Raw genomic sequence first — 19219 nt, forward strand, 5'->3', positions numbered from 1 at the left:
AATCTGTACCCCGCTTCAAAACCCAAAATAACTTTAGAAAAGAGCTAATAAGATTTGTCAACAAACTTTTGTTTTGCTGATTTTTCTTAAGGGGAGCGTCTGGTGTAAAGTGCTCAAACCGAAAGTTATTTTGTTTACGATTTTGAAGGCAAGGCAACAATGGAACTTTTGTGTGATGTTAGGATCATTTTATACATTTACATTTACATCAGTTACAGTGTTACGAACATTGCAATATCGCCTCATTAGTTTTGTGATTGGAAGGGATTAGGGAAGAGGAGGCAAACAGAACAGAAGTGACCAGAAATACTTTCACTCCCAGAGGCATTAGAAATACTACTTATTGAAATAGAACGACATATGAACAACCCCGAGATGGTTGTTAGATAGAGATAGAGCTTAGGATGATCAAAGCAGTTACGCACGTTTTATGAGGGGTGACTTAGCTAAAAGCTATGGAATTCAGTTAGTTAATTGGATCTCAAATAAACATTATTACTCACATTTCATTAACCTCACTTTTCCACTATCCATCAAATTCGTGTAGGGGAACCGGGGCTATTCGGACCTACTTAAGCAAATCGCCTTTTTAGGTGGATAGATGCGAAAAAAATTACCGGTCAAAAGTCCTAATTGTTAGTTTGAAACCTCAGCTACATTTTGGTGCCATGAAAAGTTCAATGACTTAATGACAGCGCTTGGCGACGATTTGCAAACCTCTACGTTTTTTCAGCCTTTTACAATGTAGGGGTAATTCGGACCATCATTTTATATTTTTAATTTTTTACGATGAAATTATGTTTACCTATGAAGTAGTTACAAGAGACACTCCTTAAGAAGCAAAAAAAAATTCTTAACAAAAACTTAATCTGGTATGTCACAGCTGTCGATTGGCGCCCCATGTATTTTCTTTGCTGTGACGTGTGTAATGGTGTGCGCAGCCGCAAGCCGCTGAACGGTGGTTGACAGAATAGGGGGTCTGAATAGCCCCGTACGCTCATATCGCACAAAAGTGGTAAGCGTCTCGAAAATATCTCTGTTTGACCCAAACAAAAATCATTCCATAAAATAGGAGCCTCAAGCTTTCCAAAACACCAACCTTTTATTTTTTCACTTTTATTTGTTGCTTTAATCACGGTTTTTTCATTATAATGATTTTTGTTTTGAGAATGGCAAAACAACGAAACACGTTGTATCTTATTTCTACAATGAACAAAGAATCAATTTCAGCTCTCAAAATTAATGTTTCAGAATAGCAATTCCACGAATATGTACGAAAGTTAAAAAAGTTTTACTATTTTTTGAGAAATCGAGGGGGTCCGAATTACTCCCACTGTCTTAATATCCCCGGGTTCCCCTATATTATTTAAATTGTTTCTAAATATTTAGGATTATTTATATTGTATTATAATTTCATGAAAGAATACTTCCAGCTTCAATTTAATATAATTTAATTTAAGATGTCGCATATTGTAATCTAGATAACGCTGTTCAACACACGATTTGAAAGCAGAACGAAAAAAATGGCGAAAGTTTGGGGTCCCAGGAAACCTCTGGTGAAGAAATTTTTGAAAAAATTGGAACGGGACTTCACAGTTTAAAACCAAAGTTTGTATGGAGAGCTAGGGGTGTCCAAGAGGGAAGATATCAATCATCAATGAAAATGGTCATCTTAAATTTTCGCAAAAGTCTTATATAAAATGCTTAATGCATCGAAAAAGTAACCTATTCAAGTGCTCAATCGGACATCATTAAGGGGATGCGGCAGTTGAATATTGATTTCATAATATAAGAAAAAATCCAAAGGGGGGGAGGGGGAGTATATAAAATGTTGAAAATCGATTTTTTTTTGTCGGAATATGTCTAAAAATAGTATGAAACATCGGCATCTAGTGTCAAAACAAACGAAAACCGCCAAAAACAAATTCAATTTTTTTTAGTTCCATGGATTGTGTATTGAAAAAATGGTTTGAAGATCGAAAAGTTTATTGTAATGCCCTACGCTTGCAAAAAAATTCCCATCGAGCTGGGCTTGGGAGCAGAACAAATAAAAAGATGGAAGGGATTTAGGGTTCCAACTAAATCATCGCGAAGAAATTTTTGAAAAAAAATTGGAGCGGGACTGCACAGTTTAAAACCAAAGTTTTGTGAAATTTTAATAAAAATAACATCTTTTAGATGAAAATGGGCATTTTTGATCGAATTTTCCCAACGAACTAAGCTTGGGAGCAGAACAAAATTTTCTGTCGATTTTTGTTTGTTTTTAAACCTTTCATTTGAATTTTTTATATATTAAAAATTAAATTCAAACACAGCATTCAACCAAGCTTAGAAATTGAGTCGATTCCTTTTTCGAAGCAAAAAATGTCTACATGGTTTTATGTGATATTAACATATGGCCATAGGACCTTCCTTACTAAACATCCCTAATCTCCATTCAAATTTTTCTTTTGAACTATGAAACTCCGCATCAATTTTTTATTTCAAACATGTCTTAATCGGGTTTTCAGGGACTCCAAACTTAGGGTAGTTTTCGTTTTATCTGCTCCCCGAACAAGTATTGAGCAGTGTTATCAAGCTTCAATAGGCACAGCGCCTTAATTGTGCTCGACAAGTTCTTCAAAATTTTACCAGTGGGCTCATAACTTCACATCGAATAAGTAAATAAGAGAAGAGATGCCAGAATTGGTCCCCGATAGTAGCTGATCGGGAAAGGAAGCACCCATATTCAATTACTCGAAGTATCGTTGTTTATTACAATCTTGGCAGGTCACCAAGATCTAGTAGTAATCGTTAAATAAATTCTTTGTTGGCATTTTATCGGATATCTACTGAAGCCTCCCCATGTGCCTTAAGAGCCAAGCCTATCCCCGAGTTTTTCTGGTAGAGCGATCTACTCCCAAGTAACTGAAGCAAAAGCTGAGCCAAATGAAGCTTCCTCAACTTTAATTTCTTCGTAGGGAAATCTGTACCCCGCTTCAAAACCCAAAATAACTTTAGAAAAGAGCTAATAAGATTTGTCAACAAACTTTTGTTTTGCTGATTTTTCTTAAGGGGAGCGTCTGGTGTAAAGTGCTCAAACCGAAAGTTATTTTGTTTACGATTTTGAAGGCAAGGCAACAATGGAACTTTTGTGTGATGTTAGGATCATTTTATACATTTATTGTGTACGAAGAAAAAATGTTTTCTGTCACACAGAGCCACACATACAAGCATTCCAAGAGTAGACGTCCAACCATTTCCAAGTCGAGGAGCGCCGCGACGAACACGATAACTTTCGATAAAACTGTCTGATACGAAATGAAATTCAACAAGTTTTGTAAAGCTTAGGCTTCTAGTTAGTCGATGAACTACAAAACAATAGAAGAAAGCTCGAGTTTCGGAAAATAGCTTGAATAAAACCGAAAAATCTCATATTTTATTATGAAATTCGCTCATCTTCAAAATAATAAGAAGAAAAATTTAGTTTTCGGTTTTCTGTGGTTCATCGACAGGCTACATATATTGGGCATCCTCATAAAAAAATCAAGTCAATTCGTTGATTAGTTTTAGAGTTATAGTGTTCCCCAATTTAAAAAAGGCGGTTTCGAGAAAAACGCTATTAAAGGGTGTCCCACATCAAATTGCATCACGGAAAAAGCGCTGTAGAGAATGACCCATTGGGTATTTTCTCTTGAAAATTTGGGTAGAAGTAGTATAGAGTGTATTGTTTACACTGTATTTTTATCGCTGTCAGTTTTTCGAAAATTGTTGCCGATAGATTGAAATCTGTGTGTGTTATAGCAAATACCCGCGTGCAATACATGGCTGTTTAAAACAAAAAAAGTTCAGCGTGGCCACCGAAATTGCGGGAGACCTTTTTAGAGGTTTAATACTAACAAGTAAGCGAGTAAAACAGAAGTCGATTACAGCGGACGCCCCCCTTAATTCTCTATAATTTCAACACAGAAAATATTTAAAATTGCTTCTACGAAGGGAAAGATGTGGATTAATGTACATTTTTCATGAAATTCTACTATGCAGCGGAATAATGAGCGAAACAAGTTTGTTTTCAAAAATCTCTTTAGCCCTTTTGATGAATTAATATTGTATTAATAGATTTTCCAAGCTATCTTACAATAATTTTCCTTGCGAATTTATAGCTTTGGGTCCCGCAACAGTAATTACTCTATTATCTGCAAGATGTCTTCAATATCATTCATATAAAAATTGTTGGAAATGTGCAAATTTTCGAAGCTTCATGTAGGGTCTTCTGCATGTAGCCAAATCACCATACGAAAAATACATGTAATTTGCCGACAATAAATCGAATAAATTCAATATTGGCGATGCTCATACTGAAGTAGCTTTTCCGAAAGAACATCAATGGAAACTGAGTCGAATTCCCCCTTTATGCCTATGAACACAGCTGTGATACCATTTTTTCTTACGCAAATGAGTTGGATATTGTTGGGTACTCCGGCGGCTTGTGCCTTCTCCGAAAACCAAACTGGCTATCTGTTAATAAGCAGCTCGCATCAACTCAATTGTCGAGAAATCGTAGGTTAATTTTTTCCAACAATTACAATTGTAATCGTAGTTGTGGTTGGGGTTTAGGAACGGTGAAAACTTTCACTCGTCTCCAGTCACAGGAGACAATATTCTGCCCAAGAAATTTGTTTAACGAATTCCACATGCGTCTTTTTCAAAGCTTAGGCAGATTTTTCACAAAGTTGAATTTAATTTTGTGCGGACCCGGAGCACTATTGTTGCATGGGAGGAGTTTAATTGAAAATTCCATCATTGTCAAGAGTGAAACGCTGGAAACGTTACTTTTGGGAGCACCGTGAATGATATTTTGCGCAGGGTCATGTTGTGGACAAACTTTTCTGACAAAATTAAAATCCAACGATTCGAGAACTCTTCCCAACCATTAGGTATGCTTCGATTCCGAATTCTTTCGGTTGTGTTTTAGGCAAGTCATCAACGAAGCGTTAGCAATAGCTGTTCTTTTTCCACGATTTAAACTGACAATTGCGTCATGAAACGAAAAATAAAATTCTTCTTTCATTACATAAAACGATATAACTGAACTTTTAATATTATATTCCAGTCTCAATACCCAGACATTTTGACTTTGATGCTTACTTCATATTCAAAAGCAAATTTTCGAAATTATTCAGGTGATTGACCGAAGTAAATGCCTTCTGCATTGACGAGATACACAAGAAAAAGATGTTCTTACTTTGGAGTGATTACTAGAAAAAAAAATTGATGACTATTTTTGCATTGTAAGTAGTACCGCCAACTTGTCCTGTGTGCACCCCAACCGCATATTTTATAGAAAACTCTTTAAAAAATAACTTTTGTTTGTGGATATTTGTAATATTCAATCCTATTCGTCTAACGCCCTATGAACATCGATGCAATCTTCTACGTTTGCCAACTCTTGCAAGTCATACGTCTCCCAACCTTTGAACGGAACGGATCGTTATATTTCACAGTGGTGTTCGGTGTGTAAATTCAGTGATTCAAGGTCATCCTTTGTTCGTTCGTTAGCTACCATTCTGCTGGTGCCGGCAGTAAATCCAGTACATTGTTTTCGCTGGTGCGGAACAATCGACGTTGTTTACAGATAAGTTTTGCTTTATTTTTTTTCCTCGTTTCCTTTCTTTCCTTTTCCCTACTTTTACTCTACCTTGTAATCAAATAATAAGACACATTCCCGTTTATATAACGCTCTGCCCTCGTGCTTAAATGGCCGAGGGCGAAATACCATCTGATGTAATCATGGAAGTCCCTGATCCCCCTAATACTCGCATTGCTCCCCGTATAAAGCAGTACCCAGAAGGTTCCTCTGGGCCATGGGTGGTATATTTTCGGACCGGAGAGAAACCGGTTAATATATTAAAACTTTCTCGAGATCTGACTGCTAATTACCCGGCCGTAACTCAGATAACACGTGTTCGGGCAAACAAGATACGTGTTCTAGTGAGTGATCTCGGCCAGGCAAACGCGATTGCTTGCTGTGAGCGCTTTACGCGGGAATTTAAAGCATACGTGCCTTGTGTGGCCTGTGAAATCGATGGGGTAGTGTCCGAACCGGGCCTGAAATGCGAAGGACTGTTGGAGCACGGGGTTGGCTGCTTTAAGGACCCCTCTCTTGAACAGATTAAGATCTTAGAATGCAAACAATTGTATACCGCAAACACCGAGGGAGGTAAGACTACCTACTCTCTATCAGGCTCGATTCGGGTGACATTCGCCGGGTCCTCTCTTCCCAACTACATCCTCCTTGACAAGGTTCGCCTACCAGTTCGCCTGTTCGTACCGCGGGTCATGAACTGCAGCAATTGCAAGCAGTTGGGCCACACAGCCACATATTGTGGAAATAAGAAACGATGCGGCAAATGCGAAGGAGAACATGAGGATGACTCTTGCGACAAAGAAACTGAAAAGTGTATTTGCTGCGGGAGCCCTTCACATGCTCTTAAATCATGTCCTGCGTACAAGCAGCGCGGGGATAAAATTAAGCGCTCCCTTAAGGAACGCTCAAGGCGTTCTTATGCAGAAATGCTAAAGAATGCTTCGCCATCTGTCCTGTCCGAAAATCCCTATGCTGGTTTGGCTAACGTTGAGCAAGAATCTGACGACCCACGAGAGGGAACATCTTTGGTTAACCCAGGGGAATCCAGGAAGAGGAGAAATCCAGCCTCCCCTACATTGCCTCGTAAGGGTGCCAAGGTGTCGTCCACTCAGAGTGCGCCATCTACAACCAATAAATTCAACGGAAGTGATGCACAAAAGCCGAAGCAATTTGCTCCAGGACTTGGAAATATTAATTCTAACAAGGAGTACCCACCACTTCCAGGGACATCCAAAACCCCAAGTGTCCCCTTTTTTCAAACAGATACTCAGTCCAGTAGCGGACTAATGAAATTTTCTGACATAGTGGACTTAATTTTCACAGCTTTCAATGTTACTGATCCTCTTAAAAGCCTTCTGATACGTTTTCTCCCTATAGTGCAAACATTTTTGAAGCAGTTGACTACTAAATGGCCCCTCCTTGCAGCGATCGTATCCTTCGATGGCTAAGTCATCGAACGAGGTCACCGATTCGATCACTGTTCTACAGTGGAACAGCAGAAGTATCCTCCCGAAAATCGATTCCTTTAAATTTTTACTAAATAGTTTAAAATGTGATGCTTTCGCATTATGTGAAACTTGGTTAACTTCCGATATAAATCTCAACTTCCACGACTTTAATATAATTCGGCTGGATCGAGAAAACCCCTATGGAGGAGTACTTTTGGGGATCAAAAAGTGCTATTCTTTCAACCGAATTAACCTCCCTTCGACACCAGGCATTGAAATTGTCGCTTGTCAAGTTCTAATCAAAGGTAAAGACCTTTGCGTTGCTTCCATCTACATTCCTCCTAGAGCCTCGGTAGGGCACCGAAAGCTTTGTAATATCACGGAATCCTTACCGGCACCGCGGCTAGTTCTGGGAGACTTTAACTCGCACGGTACGGTATGGGGCTGTCTTCATGATGATAATAGATCAACATTAATCCAAGATCTTTGCGATAATTTCAACATGACCATCTTAAACACGGGAGAAATGACGCGGATTCCTACACCACCAGCACGCGCAAGCGCGTTGGATTTGTCGCTCTGCTCGACATCGCTACAGTTAGATTGCATGTGGAAGGTGATCCCTGATCCCCACGGTAGCGATCATTTGCCTATCGTGATTTCAATTGCTAACGGTTCAAGACCATCGGAAACAATCAATGTCTCGTATGACCTCACACGGAACATTGATTGGAAGAGTTACGCGACCGCGATATCCGTTAAAATCGAATCCACTCAAGAACTTCCTCCGGAGGAAGAGTACAGGTTTTTGGCTGGCTTGATTCTCGACAGTGCGAATCAAGCTCAGACTAAACCAGTACCCAGCGCGAATACCCATGGACGGTCTCCCACCCTGTGGTGGGATAAAGAGTGCTCAGAGCTGTACGCGGAAAAGTCCACTGCATATAAGGCCTTCCGGGAAGACGGGTTACCCGCTAGCTATCAACAGTACGCGTCGTTAGAAAGGCGAATGAAGAGTCTAATGAAAGCCAAAAAACGCAGTTATTGGCGCCGGTTCGTCGACGGGTTAACGAGAGAAACAGCGATGAGCACTCTTTGGGGTACGGCTCGACGTATGCGTAACCGTAATAGTACCAACGAGAACGTAGAATATTCAAACCGTTGGATATTCGCTTTCGCCAAGAAGATCTGTCCGGACTCTGTCCCGGTACAGAAAACGTGCCGCGCCGCGTCTCCTCACGATACCGCGAACGAAACATCGTTTTCGATGGTGGAGTTCTCACTTGCTCTCTTATCGTGCAACAATAACGCCCCAGGGTTAGACAGAATTAAATTCAACTTGCTGAAGAATCTGCCTGACACTGCAAAAAGGCGCTTGTTGAATTTATTTAACAAGTTTCTTGAGGGTAACATTGTCCCTTATGAATGGAGGCAAGTGAAGGTCATCGCCATCCAAAAACCAGGAAAACCAGCCTCCGACCACAACTCGTATCGGCCGATTGCAATGCTGTCCTGTATTCGGAAGTTATTCGAGAAAATGATCTTGTATCGCCTCGACAATTGGGTTGAAGCAAATGGCTTACTGTCAGATACACAATTTGGCTTCCGCAAAGGCAAAGGGACGAACGATTGCCTTGCGTTGCTTTCTACAGAAATCCAAATGGCCTATGCTAACAAAGAGCAGATGGCATCAGTCTTCTTGGATATTAAGGGGGCTTTTGACTCAGTTTCTATCAACATTCTGTCAGAGAAGCTGCACCAGCATGGTCTTTCGCCAATTTTAAATAACTTTTTGCTAAACCTGTTGTCTGAAAAGCACATGCACTTTTCGCATGGCGATTTAACAACATCGCGATTTAGCTACATGGGTCTTCCCCAGGGCTCATGTCTAAGTCCCTTGCTCTACAATTTTTACGTGAATGACATTGACGATTGTCTTGCCAATTCATGCACGCTAAGGCAACTTGCAGACGACGGCGTGGTCTCTGTTACAGGGCCCAAAGCTGCCGACTTGCAAGGACCATTACAAAATACCTTGGACAATTTGTCTGCTTGGGCTCTTCAGCTGGGTATTGAGTTCTCCACGGAGAAAACTGAGTTGGTTGTTTTTTCTAGAAAGCGTGAGCCGGCGCAACTCCAGCTTCTATTAATGGGTGCAACGATCAACCAGGTTTTCACATTTAAATATCTCGGGGTCTGGTTCGACTCTAAAGGTACCTGGGGATGTCACATTAGGTATCTGAAACAGAAATGCCAACAAAGGATCAATTTTCTCCGAACAATAACTGGAACATGGTGGGGTGCTCACCCAGGAGACCTGATCAGGTTATACCAAACAACGATATTGTCGGTGATGGAGTACGGGTGTTTCTGTTTCCGCTCCGCTGCGAACATACACTTCATCAAACTGGAGAGAATCCAGTATCGTTGCTTGCGCATTGCCTTGGGTTGCATGCACTCGACCCATACGATGAGTCTCGAAGTGCTGGCGGGCGTTCTTCCGCTAAAAAATCGATTTTGGGAACTCTCATATCGATTGCTCATCCGATGCGACATTCTGAACCCGTTGGTAATTCAAAACTTCGAGAGGCTCGTCGAGCTTAATTCTCAAACCCGTTTTATGTCCTTGTACTTCGACTACATGGCACAGAGCATCAATCCTTCTTCGTACAATCCCAACCGTGTCCGTTTCCTAGATACTTCTGATTCTACTGTATTCTTCGACACATCCATGAAGGAAGAGATTCGTGGAATCCCGGACCATATACGCCCGCAGGTGATCCCCAATATATTTTATAATAAATTCCGAGAAGTCGACTGCGACAAAATGTTTTACACTGACGGATCAAATCTCGATGGGTCCACTGGCTTCGGTATCTTCAACAATACTATCACCGCTTCATTCAAGCTCAATGATCCCGCTTCAGTTTACGTCGCAGAGTTAGCTGCAATTCAGTACACCCTTGGGATCATCGACACTCTGCCCACAGATCACTACTTTATCGTTTCGGACAGCCTCAGCTCTATCGAGGCTCTTCGTGCGGTGAAGCCAAAAAAGCAACTCCCGTATTTTCTGGGGATGATACAGGAGTCCTTGTGTACGTTATCTGAAAAATCTTATCAGATTACCTTTGTTTGGGTTCCCTCTCATTGTTCTATCCCGGGCAATGAAAAGGCCGACTCATTAGCAAAGGCGGGCGCATTAAATGGTGACATATACGAAAGACCAATCTGCTTCAACGAATTTTTTAGTATTTGTCTTCAGAGGACGTTCAACAGTTGGCAAACCTCGTGGAGCAACGGGGAACTTGGACGATGGCTACATTCGATTATCCCAAAGGTATCAACGAAGCCTTGGTTCGGGGGGATGGATGTGGGTCGGGATTTTATTCGCGTAATGTCCCGACTTATGTCCAATCACTACACCATGGATGCGCATTTGCGGCGTATTGGGCTTGCGGAGAGTAGTCTGTGCGCTTGTGACGAGGGCTATCACGACATCGAACACGTTGTCTGGGTATGCGCCGGGTATTGTGACGCCAGGTCTCAGTTAAAGGAATCCCTTCGGGCCCGAGGTAGACCACCCAATGTACCAGTCCGAGATATGCTGGCAACTCGTGATTTCCCCTATATGTCCCTTATTTATACCTTCATAAAAACGATAAATATCCCAATTTAGCCCCTCTCTTTTATTTCTCGTTTTTAGAGTTTCCTCCTGCCTTGTGGAACCGATCAGCTCCAGAGTGCCACTATGTAACCGCCGTCGCCCTTACCACTACTCCTGCATAGAAGGAAACTGAAGCGAGAGCGACTCGAGTTCCGATGAGTTTTGAAGGATTCCCCGCGTGTCCGAAGAATACCATCCGCCAATCCGGTACTCGACGACTTACTAGACTGAGGCGCAAATTTGTTTCGCTGATCCCCCTCCCCCCCCCCCCCGTTCGAGCGAAAGTTGCAAGTTTTGCTCTTCTTTCCCTGTCTCTCCCCTGTCCTTGATACAACTGCTGCTACACTGATGCGGAAATAAGCCACCCTTTGAATATCTTGACCAAGCATAAGTTTTAGTTAAAAAATTCAAATTAGTATTCTGTATTCCTAGTTTTAAGATAGCTATAATTTTTACTCTTTATTGAAACTCTTGTCCTCCATCTTGTAAATAGAATTGAATCCCTAGTTTTAAGATTTCTGTGAAGTCTCTCATAAATATTTGTTCCCCCTTTTGTGTACTAAACTATATTGTTAGTTTTAAGATAACCGTAAAATATTTCGTAAAATACTATTACTCCCCCTCTTGTATATCAAAGTGAATCCCTTGTTTTAAATTTTTTCATAAAAAAATCTTTTGGCCCTCTCTTGTATATTGAATCTTATTTCTAGTCTTAAGATACCTGTAAACTTTTTTTTTTCCTTTGTAAAAAAAATATTTCAACATTGTAACCTCCTAGTTTTAAGATATCCAAAATGTAAAAACATAAGTATTTGGCACCGCCAAGCTAACGCATTTGTGCCTATCAAATAAACGAAATGAATAAAAAAAAAAAAAAACTCTTGCAAGTCGGAGGATAATGCTGCAACGGTTCTTCGTATTCGATCTTCTGGGAAACAATATAGAGAGCCCGGAGTTGCTGAGCCAGCTCCGATTCAACGTACCACCTAGACCCACCAGACGAACTGATTTCTTTCGGTTACCGATGTATCGTACTCTTTTTTCTCAAAACAATCCGTTCAATATATGCTGTCGTAATTTTAATGATGTAGCTGACAAGTATGATTTTAACATTACTAAGACTACCTTTAAACATAGAATTATTAATTAAGGAGCTGTCTGTACGAGAAAATCGAAGACCAGTATAAATAAATAAATATCTATACGGATACTTTTAAAGTACTATCGAAAAATATAACCATTTGGGACATAGATTGAAAGTTAACGTGAATAACACAAAGCATTTAAAATTTAGAAAATTTACTTGGTATGCTCGAAAACACAATATCGCCCACAACTTCTACGAAACAAAATGTGTTGCAACAAAAACGCATTTGATAATGGGTTTCATAACACTTGAGGTACACAACGATAGCCAGCGCTATATGTCTAAAGAAACGGAGAAAAAGGGATTCCGCCGCTTACCCCAACCGCCAACTAGCCCCTGGCTCCCCTAATAGTCACGACTTACCATTTGTGCTCGTGAAATAGTTAACTAAAACATAAAATATTATTCATGGAATCGTGAACTAGTTCATGATTCCTAGTGCATGACTTAGGATCTATCTTGCGTGCTTGTGATATTTAGAAGATATCCCAAATCAATTTCATGCAACGTGGTAATGAAATTTTGACGTGAACTATTTCGCAAAATTTGGAGTATTATTCCTACAATCATTTTTGTTCCACGCACTAACCCATGACATGTCATATATCGTCGCTGTTATCTTATGACAAACGCCATTTTGGGGTGAACTGAGTTAGATATGCCATGTTACTAAGTTTTAAAATCTCCATAATGTCGCATTTTCAGAATTTTGAAATTCTGCTGGGTTACTGAGATATAGCGAAACACGATTATGACAAGCGCCAATGTCTCGAGTGATCGAGTTGTGCTATCTTATGACAAAGAAAAAAGAGACAACATTCTTAGTTTGTTGGCTTGCTATAAGCCGAAAAGCTTATAGCAAGCCAACAGATGTCTCTGATGACATAGGTAATTCCTATGCAGATCAACCATAAGCATTAGCTAGGTTCTTGTCTCGGGAGCAAAACTTTTCTTACCATGGTTTTTTTCTGGGAATGGTTGGCTTATATATTCATGATTATTGAACAGATTTCCTTTTGAGATTTCCACTTGTTTTGGAAAGTATACCGAAATGTAGTGATGGATTATGCAAGAAGAACATTTGTTTCGTCTAGTCACCTGTCAACACTAACATTGTTTGATATACATTGTCTCTAAATTGTCAATGAAACCAATTTTTGTTCATCGTTTTTCCTGAATAAAGGAGGAAAATTGGAAAAACTTTGTGTTCTAATACCATCATTTTGTAACCTGATATTGCTGCTAGCGCATGGGAAAGTATAATATTGGACATAGTGATCTATAACGCATAATTCTACGAATCAGTTATAATTCATTTTTATATGAAATCTTCTGTACACATTTGTGACACGTCATACATATTTTATCATCAATACACACTTATGACACGTATGTGAGCGACTTTGGTTTACATTTTAAACAAAAACTGTAAATATAGTCAACCGATCTTCGCGCAAATCGAGAGTTTACTTCAGAAAAGATTGAAGCATCGAATGCCTTCTTCGAAAAGCTTCTAATATTTATAAATTTTAAGATATTCAATCTCAAACTTTAAAAATCGTTTTTCTCGAAATGTGCTAAATGGCGCTTGTCATAAGATAGCACAACAGCGACGATATGTCCAGCTGCTGGCGACCAGTAAGAGGTACGAACAGTAGATATTAGAAACCGAAAAAAACTGCGCTGGGCTCCAAAAATACATAATAGAGCTACAAATTGTGTTCGTGATATAGTTGACAGAACAAGATACCGCGAATCAGTCACATTTTTATGTTCTTGTTCGTATTGTCACGTTATTCCGAGCAAAAAAAAACAAGAACCAAAAAATAACAGATTATGAACATGAGTCACATCACGTGTAAAATTTGAAAGAAGATTCTAGAATACACTATCAAGATAACGTGCAAATATATTACAAAAATCGTTACTAATATACAAAAATCAAAAACATAAATCACACCACTCTTCATAAAAATATCAAACATCGCAACTAAGATCATGAATTTATGAACATAAATCACTCTACTCGTGACTAAAATATCAGAATAACGTGAATAAACATTACGAAGATCGCGACTAAGATCCTGCAATCATGAACTTAAATTACGCTAGTATAATCGAAAGATACGATAGTAAACTCAAAAATATAATATCACGGTAACGTGTTGAGAAATCACAAAAATCGCGAATGAGCTCCTGCAATTATAAGCATCGTTTAACTGTCGGCTGTGTATTCCCAAATCATGAGCATGGGTCATAACAAAAACTAAACAACTCAAACTCTCGAATGTAACGCTATGTATATATTCGGCGCGAAATAGTTTTAGGAAACACAAATAGTTTCATGAATATGAGGATTACTATCATTAGTTTCAGAAACGACGTCACGGTTTTCGTAAATCGCTCAGTTCAAGAAATTGTGATCTTTTTTTCCGAGCACTGTTGAAATCTTTGTTGCGTGAATGACTCATTGAACAAGAAGCTACTGGTGCTCAAAAATGCATTCGTTGGACTTTTAGAGTGGCGTGCACACAGCACTCATTGTACTAGCTCGTCTGTTGTATTCGCCGGATTTTTATTTTCTAATATTCCCCCCCGCTATCTAAGATTATGGATAAGCCACTATTTACATATTGAATTGAGCAAATTAACGTCTTGTTGCTAAATCACTATATCAAGTTGTTGATACCAGTTTAATATAGTTGGAGAAATAAGGTCTTAAATTTGTAGCTCGTGTAAATTTGCAGGAAATTTAATTCCTGAAATAAATTCAGACGCGATAATCTAGTGAATAAAGAAAGTCTATTTGACTAATTCATCTTTCTGTTTCATCCATGTTTTTACTAAATACTATTTATATATTTGTACTTTCAGTCAATCGTGATGTATCCACCACCCTCACTCTATACATGCACTGCCCGAGTTTGGCTACGTGAAATTGGGTTTTCGTTGACATACGGTGCGCTGATGCTGAAAACCTGGAGGTAAGTGCTGTGTCCTAAATATATCACTGTGTTCTATAACGTATGATGTTTTATGTGGTCACGGTGTCTCTGGTAGAACAATATTTAGACAAAAAAAATCAGTATCGCTTACTCACTAATCGAAAGCTTAGATACTCCTTTTTCATCTGAGACTAAAATTGAAATGTTCTATCGGGGGTCTAGAACAATTATTATTTTTTTTAAACATTTGGATGATTATTTTTAATGATTGCGTTTCAATCTCATTTTTAAGGGGATGAATCTGTGGACATACAGTATCAGAAGGAGGGACTTGTTACGTCAATAAATACCTCCGAAGACACCAATGACCGATATTTAGCCAATTTCGGGTTAATTCAAACTTTAATTTTGGATAATATTTTAATCGGTATATTTTTTGCCTCTGGTAGAACAATAGTACTACCTACAAATCACTCATGTACTCACTATTCAGAAACTTGCTTCTCTTTTAAACGGAACAAGTTTTGAATTGTTCTCCCTAAGGGTCTAGAACTTTTTATTTTGAAAAAGCAAATATCTAAGATTATATAATATGGATACTATTATTCATTCGTTCGTCGATTTAGGAAACTAATTTTTTTAACATTTATGAATAATTGGTATCAGAATATAATTTTTCACTTTATGATGTATTTGTGCTCGTTAAATTCAATTGGTTATGTGTATGTATTGTTTAATATTTAAATTTAGATAACTTTTTTCACAATCGAACATCCCTTTGATCGAGAAGTCAATTTTATGTATATCGACTTCAATGATTGCAGTGTTTGTTAATACATATGGTCGGTGTTAAGTCGCAAAATATAAAAAAATGAGATAATGATAGCATTGGATAAATAATTTCTTCAGCTACATTCGAGTTTTGCTAGATTTGAAATAAGTAACAATAAACAAGAATTATGGCAAAAATAAATTTCCAATTATAACGTAAAGGATGCTGCGATTCAAACTTTAAACACGATTTTCTCGAAATCAATATATTGTCACTTAGTTCGGTCTGACTTAACACCGACCATATATTAGAAGAACATTGGCAAAAATGTCTGCTTCCTACTACCTAAAATCTGCTTCCTACTTCAATGGAAAGTGAGATAAAACTATCTTTGTGAATTAACCTTCCGAAATTGGATGAAATTCAAAATTCTCTCATTACTTTCTCTTTGGATTTGCGATCAATTCCTAAAATGTTATTATATTTTACATTCAATATACTACTATACTATAAAACTTTACAATTTTTCGCACCTATCCATTTTTGAATAGACTTAAATAAATAAGATGTTGGGCTAACATAGCGTTATAAACCTGTTATAAAAACTTTTTGGAAATCCTTCAAATCCGCGAAACAATACCGTATTGTTTGTATTTTTTGTTATTATGGTTTTTTGCTCGGGATTGTTTTCCGACCCTTTTCTTATTCAAAATTATATCATTTTCGGATTTTTCAGACCATTTTACCTTTATTTGACGTATTTTGATCCTTTGTTTCATCGATTAATCAAATCGAAATACTTGATAAAGTGCACTTTATGCCAGTGTACTGGATGCCATGCTCTGCCCGGAATCGTCGGACAGACCATGGCACCCTATCGGAAAGCCCGTGAGAACGCTAGTTCCACCGCAGGGGACTAGATCGAGTTGGAAAATATTCATAACAAACATGCATGCCGTGTTGATGTTTGAATACAATCCAAAAGAAAAATATACAAACATGTATGTGAATAACCCGTCCGAGATGTTAAAAAACATTAACAGATATTACCACATCTTCGATTTTGAAATGTTTCTGATACATGCTTAGATAGTTGATCTAATTAGTATAATCAATAAAAATCTCGATTTTTTCGATCGTGGAATGTAAGCTTTAAGTATCAAACTGCGACTTTTTTGGCAAATGCAATGTCATTTTGCAGAGATCGATTTCTTTATCACGAAGTCCTGCATAACAATTAGACGAAATTCTATTCTAAATTCCAGCAAGAGCTTGCTCAGAATTCTGAGGGATTCTGCTCATGTTTCTAAAGAAATCATAGTCAGGAATTTAATAAATTTCTGCCAAGAATTCTAATGTAAAGAAAAATATGTTTGGGATGCCATCAGAATTCTAAAGATTCGATTGGAATTATAAGCTGTGTATCATACCGGCTTGAACCTTCGTTCGAACCGGTCACAAATCTTGATAACTCCTGGTTTACTTAGAGTTTTTCAACAGCAACAGTCTTTCTCAAGGCTTTCTATATTTTCGCTCGATCAGTCTTTCTCAAGACTACCTATATTTTTTCGACAATTAGTCTTTTTCAAGACTACATACTTTTTCTACTCAATCAGTCTTTTTCAAGACTAAAACATTTTTCAAGAACAATTCAGCCTAAAGAAACATTTAATTCTTCTAACATGCCTGGGTCCTCCCAGAAACGCCGTGTGCCAAAAAATAAAGCTATACGGAAAAGGGTATCTTCTCCACCCGAAAATTCAATTGACTGCAGCAACTCATTCGATGTTTTATCCAAATGTGAAGCTGATGAAATTTCTAAATTTACTCGCATTGCGCATAATGCCAATGAGAAGAAAACGCAATCTCCTCCGCCTATAACAGTGATGATCTCCGACTTCAAAGCTTTTCGAACTGAGCTTTCGACGTTCCTTCCGGACGTAAAAGTCTCTTTTCAGATTGGCCGAAGAGGAGAATGTCGAGTTACAGCGGAGGAATTGATTGGCCATAAACGACTACTCCAGTATCTTACGGAGAAGTTATATAAATTTTATTCATATGATTTCAAGACAGATAGACCATTCAAGGCTGTCTTGAAAGGGCTACCTCAAGGTCAAAGTTTGGATGAAATACCCAACGAATTGAAAAATTTACTTGGCTTTTCTCCTTCACAAGTTATTCTTATGAAGAGAAAGGCTATAGGCGATGACACGCCAGTACGCTCTGGAATTATCCAGGAGCTATATTTAATTCATTTTAACCGTAATGAGGTTAATAATTTGAAAGTATTTGAAAAAGAACGTTTTATGTTCCATGTGCGAGTAAAGTGGGAACATTATAGACGACATGGGGGCAGAATTCAAAATCTGACCCAGTGTCGTAGATGCCAAGGCTTTGGGCACGGCACAAAAAATTGTCATTTGGATTCCAAATGTATGATCTGTGGTGATAAATCGCACACGAAAGATACTTGTCCGGTGAAAAAAACCACAAAAAGTTTCAAATACGCTAATTGTAACGAAAATCATAAATCGAATTTCTGGGGTTGTCCTGTTCGAGAAAAAATTATAAATTCTCGTTCTAGACAACAAAAACAACAAATCAAAAATGTACCTACTTCTTCAGGTACACTTCAAGAAAACACGCCCAAACGTGTTAATCCGATTCAAAATAGATTAACAACTTCTTCTACCTCCGTCACACCATCCTACAATGGTGTGTCATCTTATGCTTCAGTGGCAGGTAGCAATGCCAAAACAACGGCTACAACTACCACGCCCTCAATCTCGTTTGCACCCAACGCTTCCTTTAGTCCAATGGATCTAGGTAGCGTAACGGAAGAAAAATTAAAATGCCTACAGGAGACTATGTTACCTATGATGAGTGCCATGTTAAATTCTACCTCCATGTTTGAAGCTTTTCAAGCGGGTTGGGAATTTGTTAACAAAATTGTAATGAATTAAAGTTTAACAATGACTTTAAATAATCATTTAAATTTATTAAATTGGAATTCTCGTTCATTAAAAACGTGCGAAGACGAATTTTTGAACTTCTTGAGGATACATAATGTGCATATAGCCGTTGTGACCGAAACTTTTTTAAAACCAAATATTAAATTGAAGAGTAACTCTAATTTTGTTATTCATCGATTTGATCGAATTGTTGGATTTTGCGGAGGAATCGCAATAGCGGTTAATCGCAGGATCAAACATTCCGTTACGCCGTCTCTTGACACCAAGGTGATCGAGAGTTTGGGTATCGAAGTTGAAACTGATCTTGGTATCATTTTTATTGCTGCAGCCTATTTGCCTTTTCAGTGCACTGGCGAGCAAATGAATTTCTTGAAAGGAGACTTACAAAAACTTACAAGAAATCGGTCGAAATTCTTCATAATCGGCGATTTTAACGCCAAACACCGAGCGTGGAATAATGCTCAAAGCAATTCCAACGGTAAACTACTTTTTAATGATTGCTCTGCTGGTTATTATTCAATTTTGTTCCCGAATGGTCCTACGTGCTATTCGTCTGTAAGGAATCCGTCAACAATTGATTTGGTTTTGACAGATCAAAGTCACTTTTGCAGCGAATTGATTACACATGCTGACTTTGATTCT

General features: G+C 38.5%; 1 protein-coding gene across 1 annotated transcript in view; it reads left to right on the plus strand.

Moving 5' to 3' along the window:
* The window catches only part of LOC131688858 (uncharacterized), a 708198-nt gene that overhangs the window by 588366 nt on the left and 100613 nt on the right, over positions 1-19219 (plus strand). Inside the window, exon 10 of the mRNA XM_058973432.1 lies at positions 14763-14872. Within this exon, the coding sequence (XP_058829415.1) occupies positions 14763-14872 (110 nt within the window). The remainder of the gene's footprint in view (positions 1-14762; positions 14873-19219) is intronic.

Source organism: Topomyia yanbarensis, chromosome 3 (genome assembly GCF_030247195.1).
Source record: "Topomyia yanbarensis strain Yona2022 chromosome 3, ASM3024719v1, whole genome shotgun sequence".
Taxonomy (NCBI): Eukaryota; Metazoa; Arthropoda; class Insecta; order Diptera; family Culicidae; genus Topomyia; species Topomyia yanbarensis.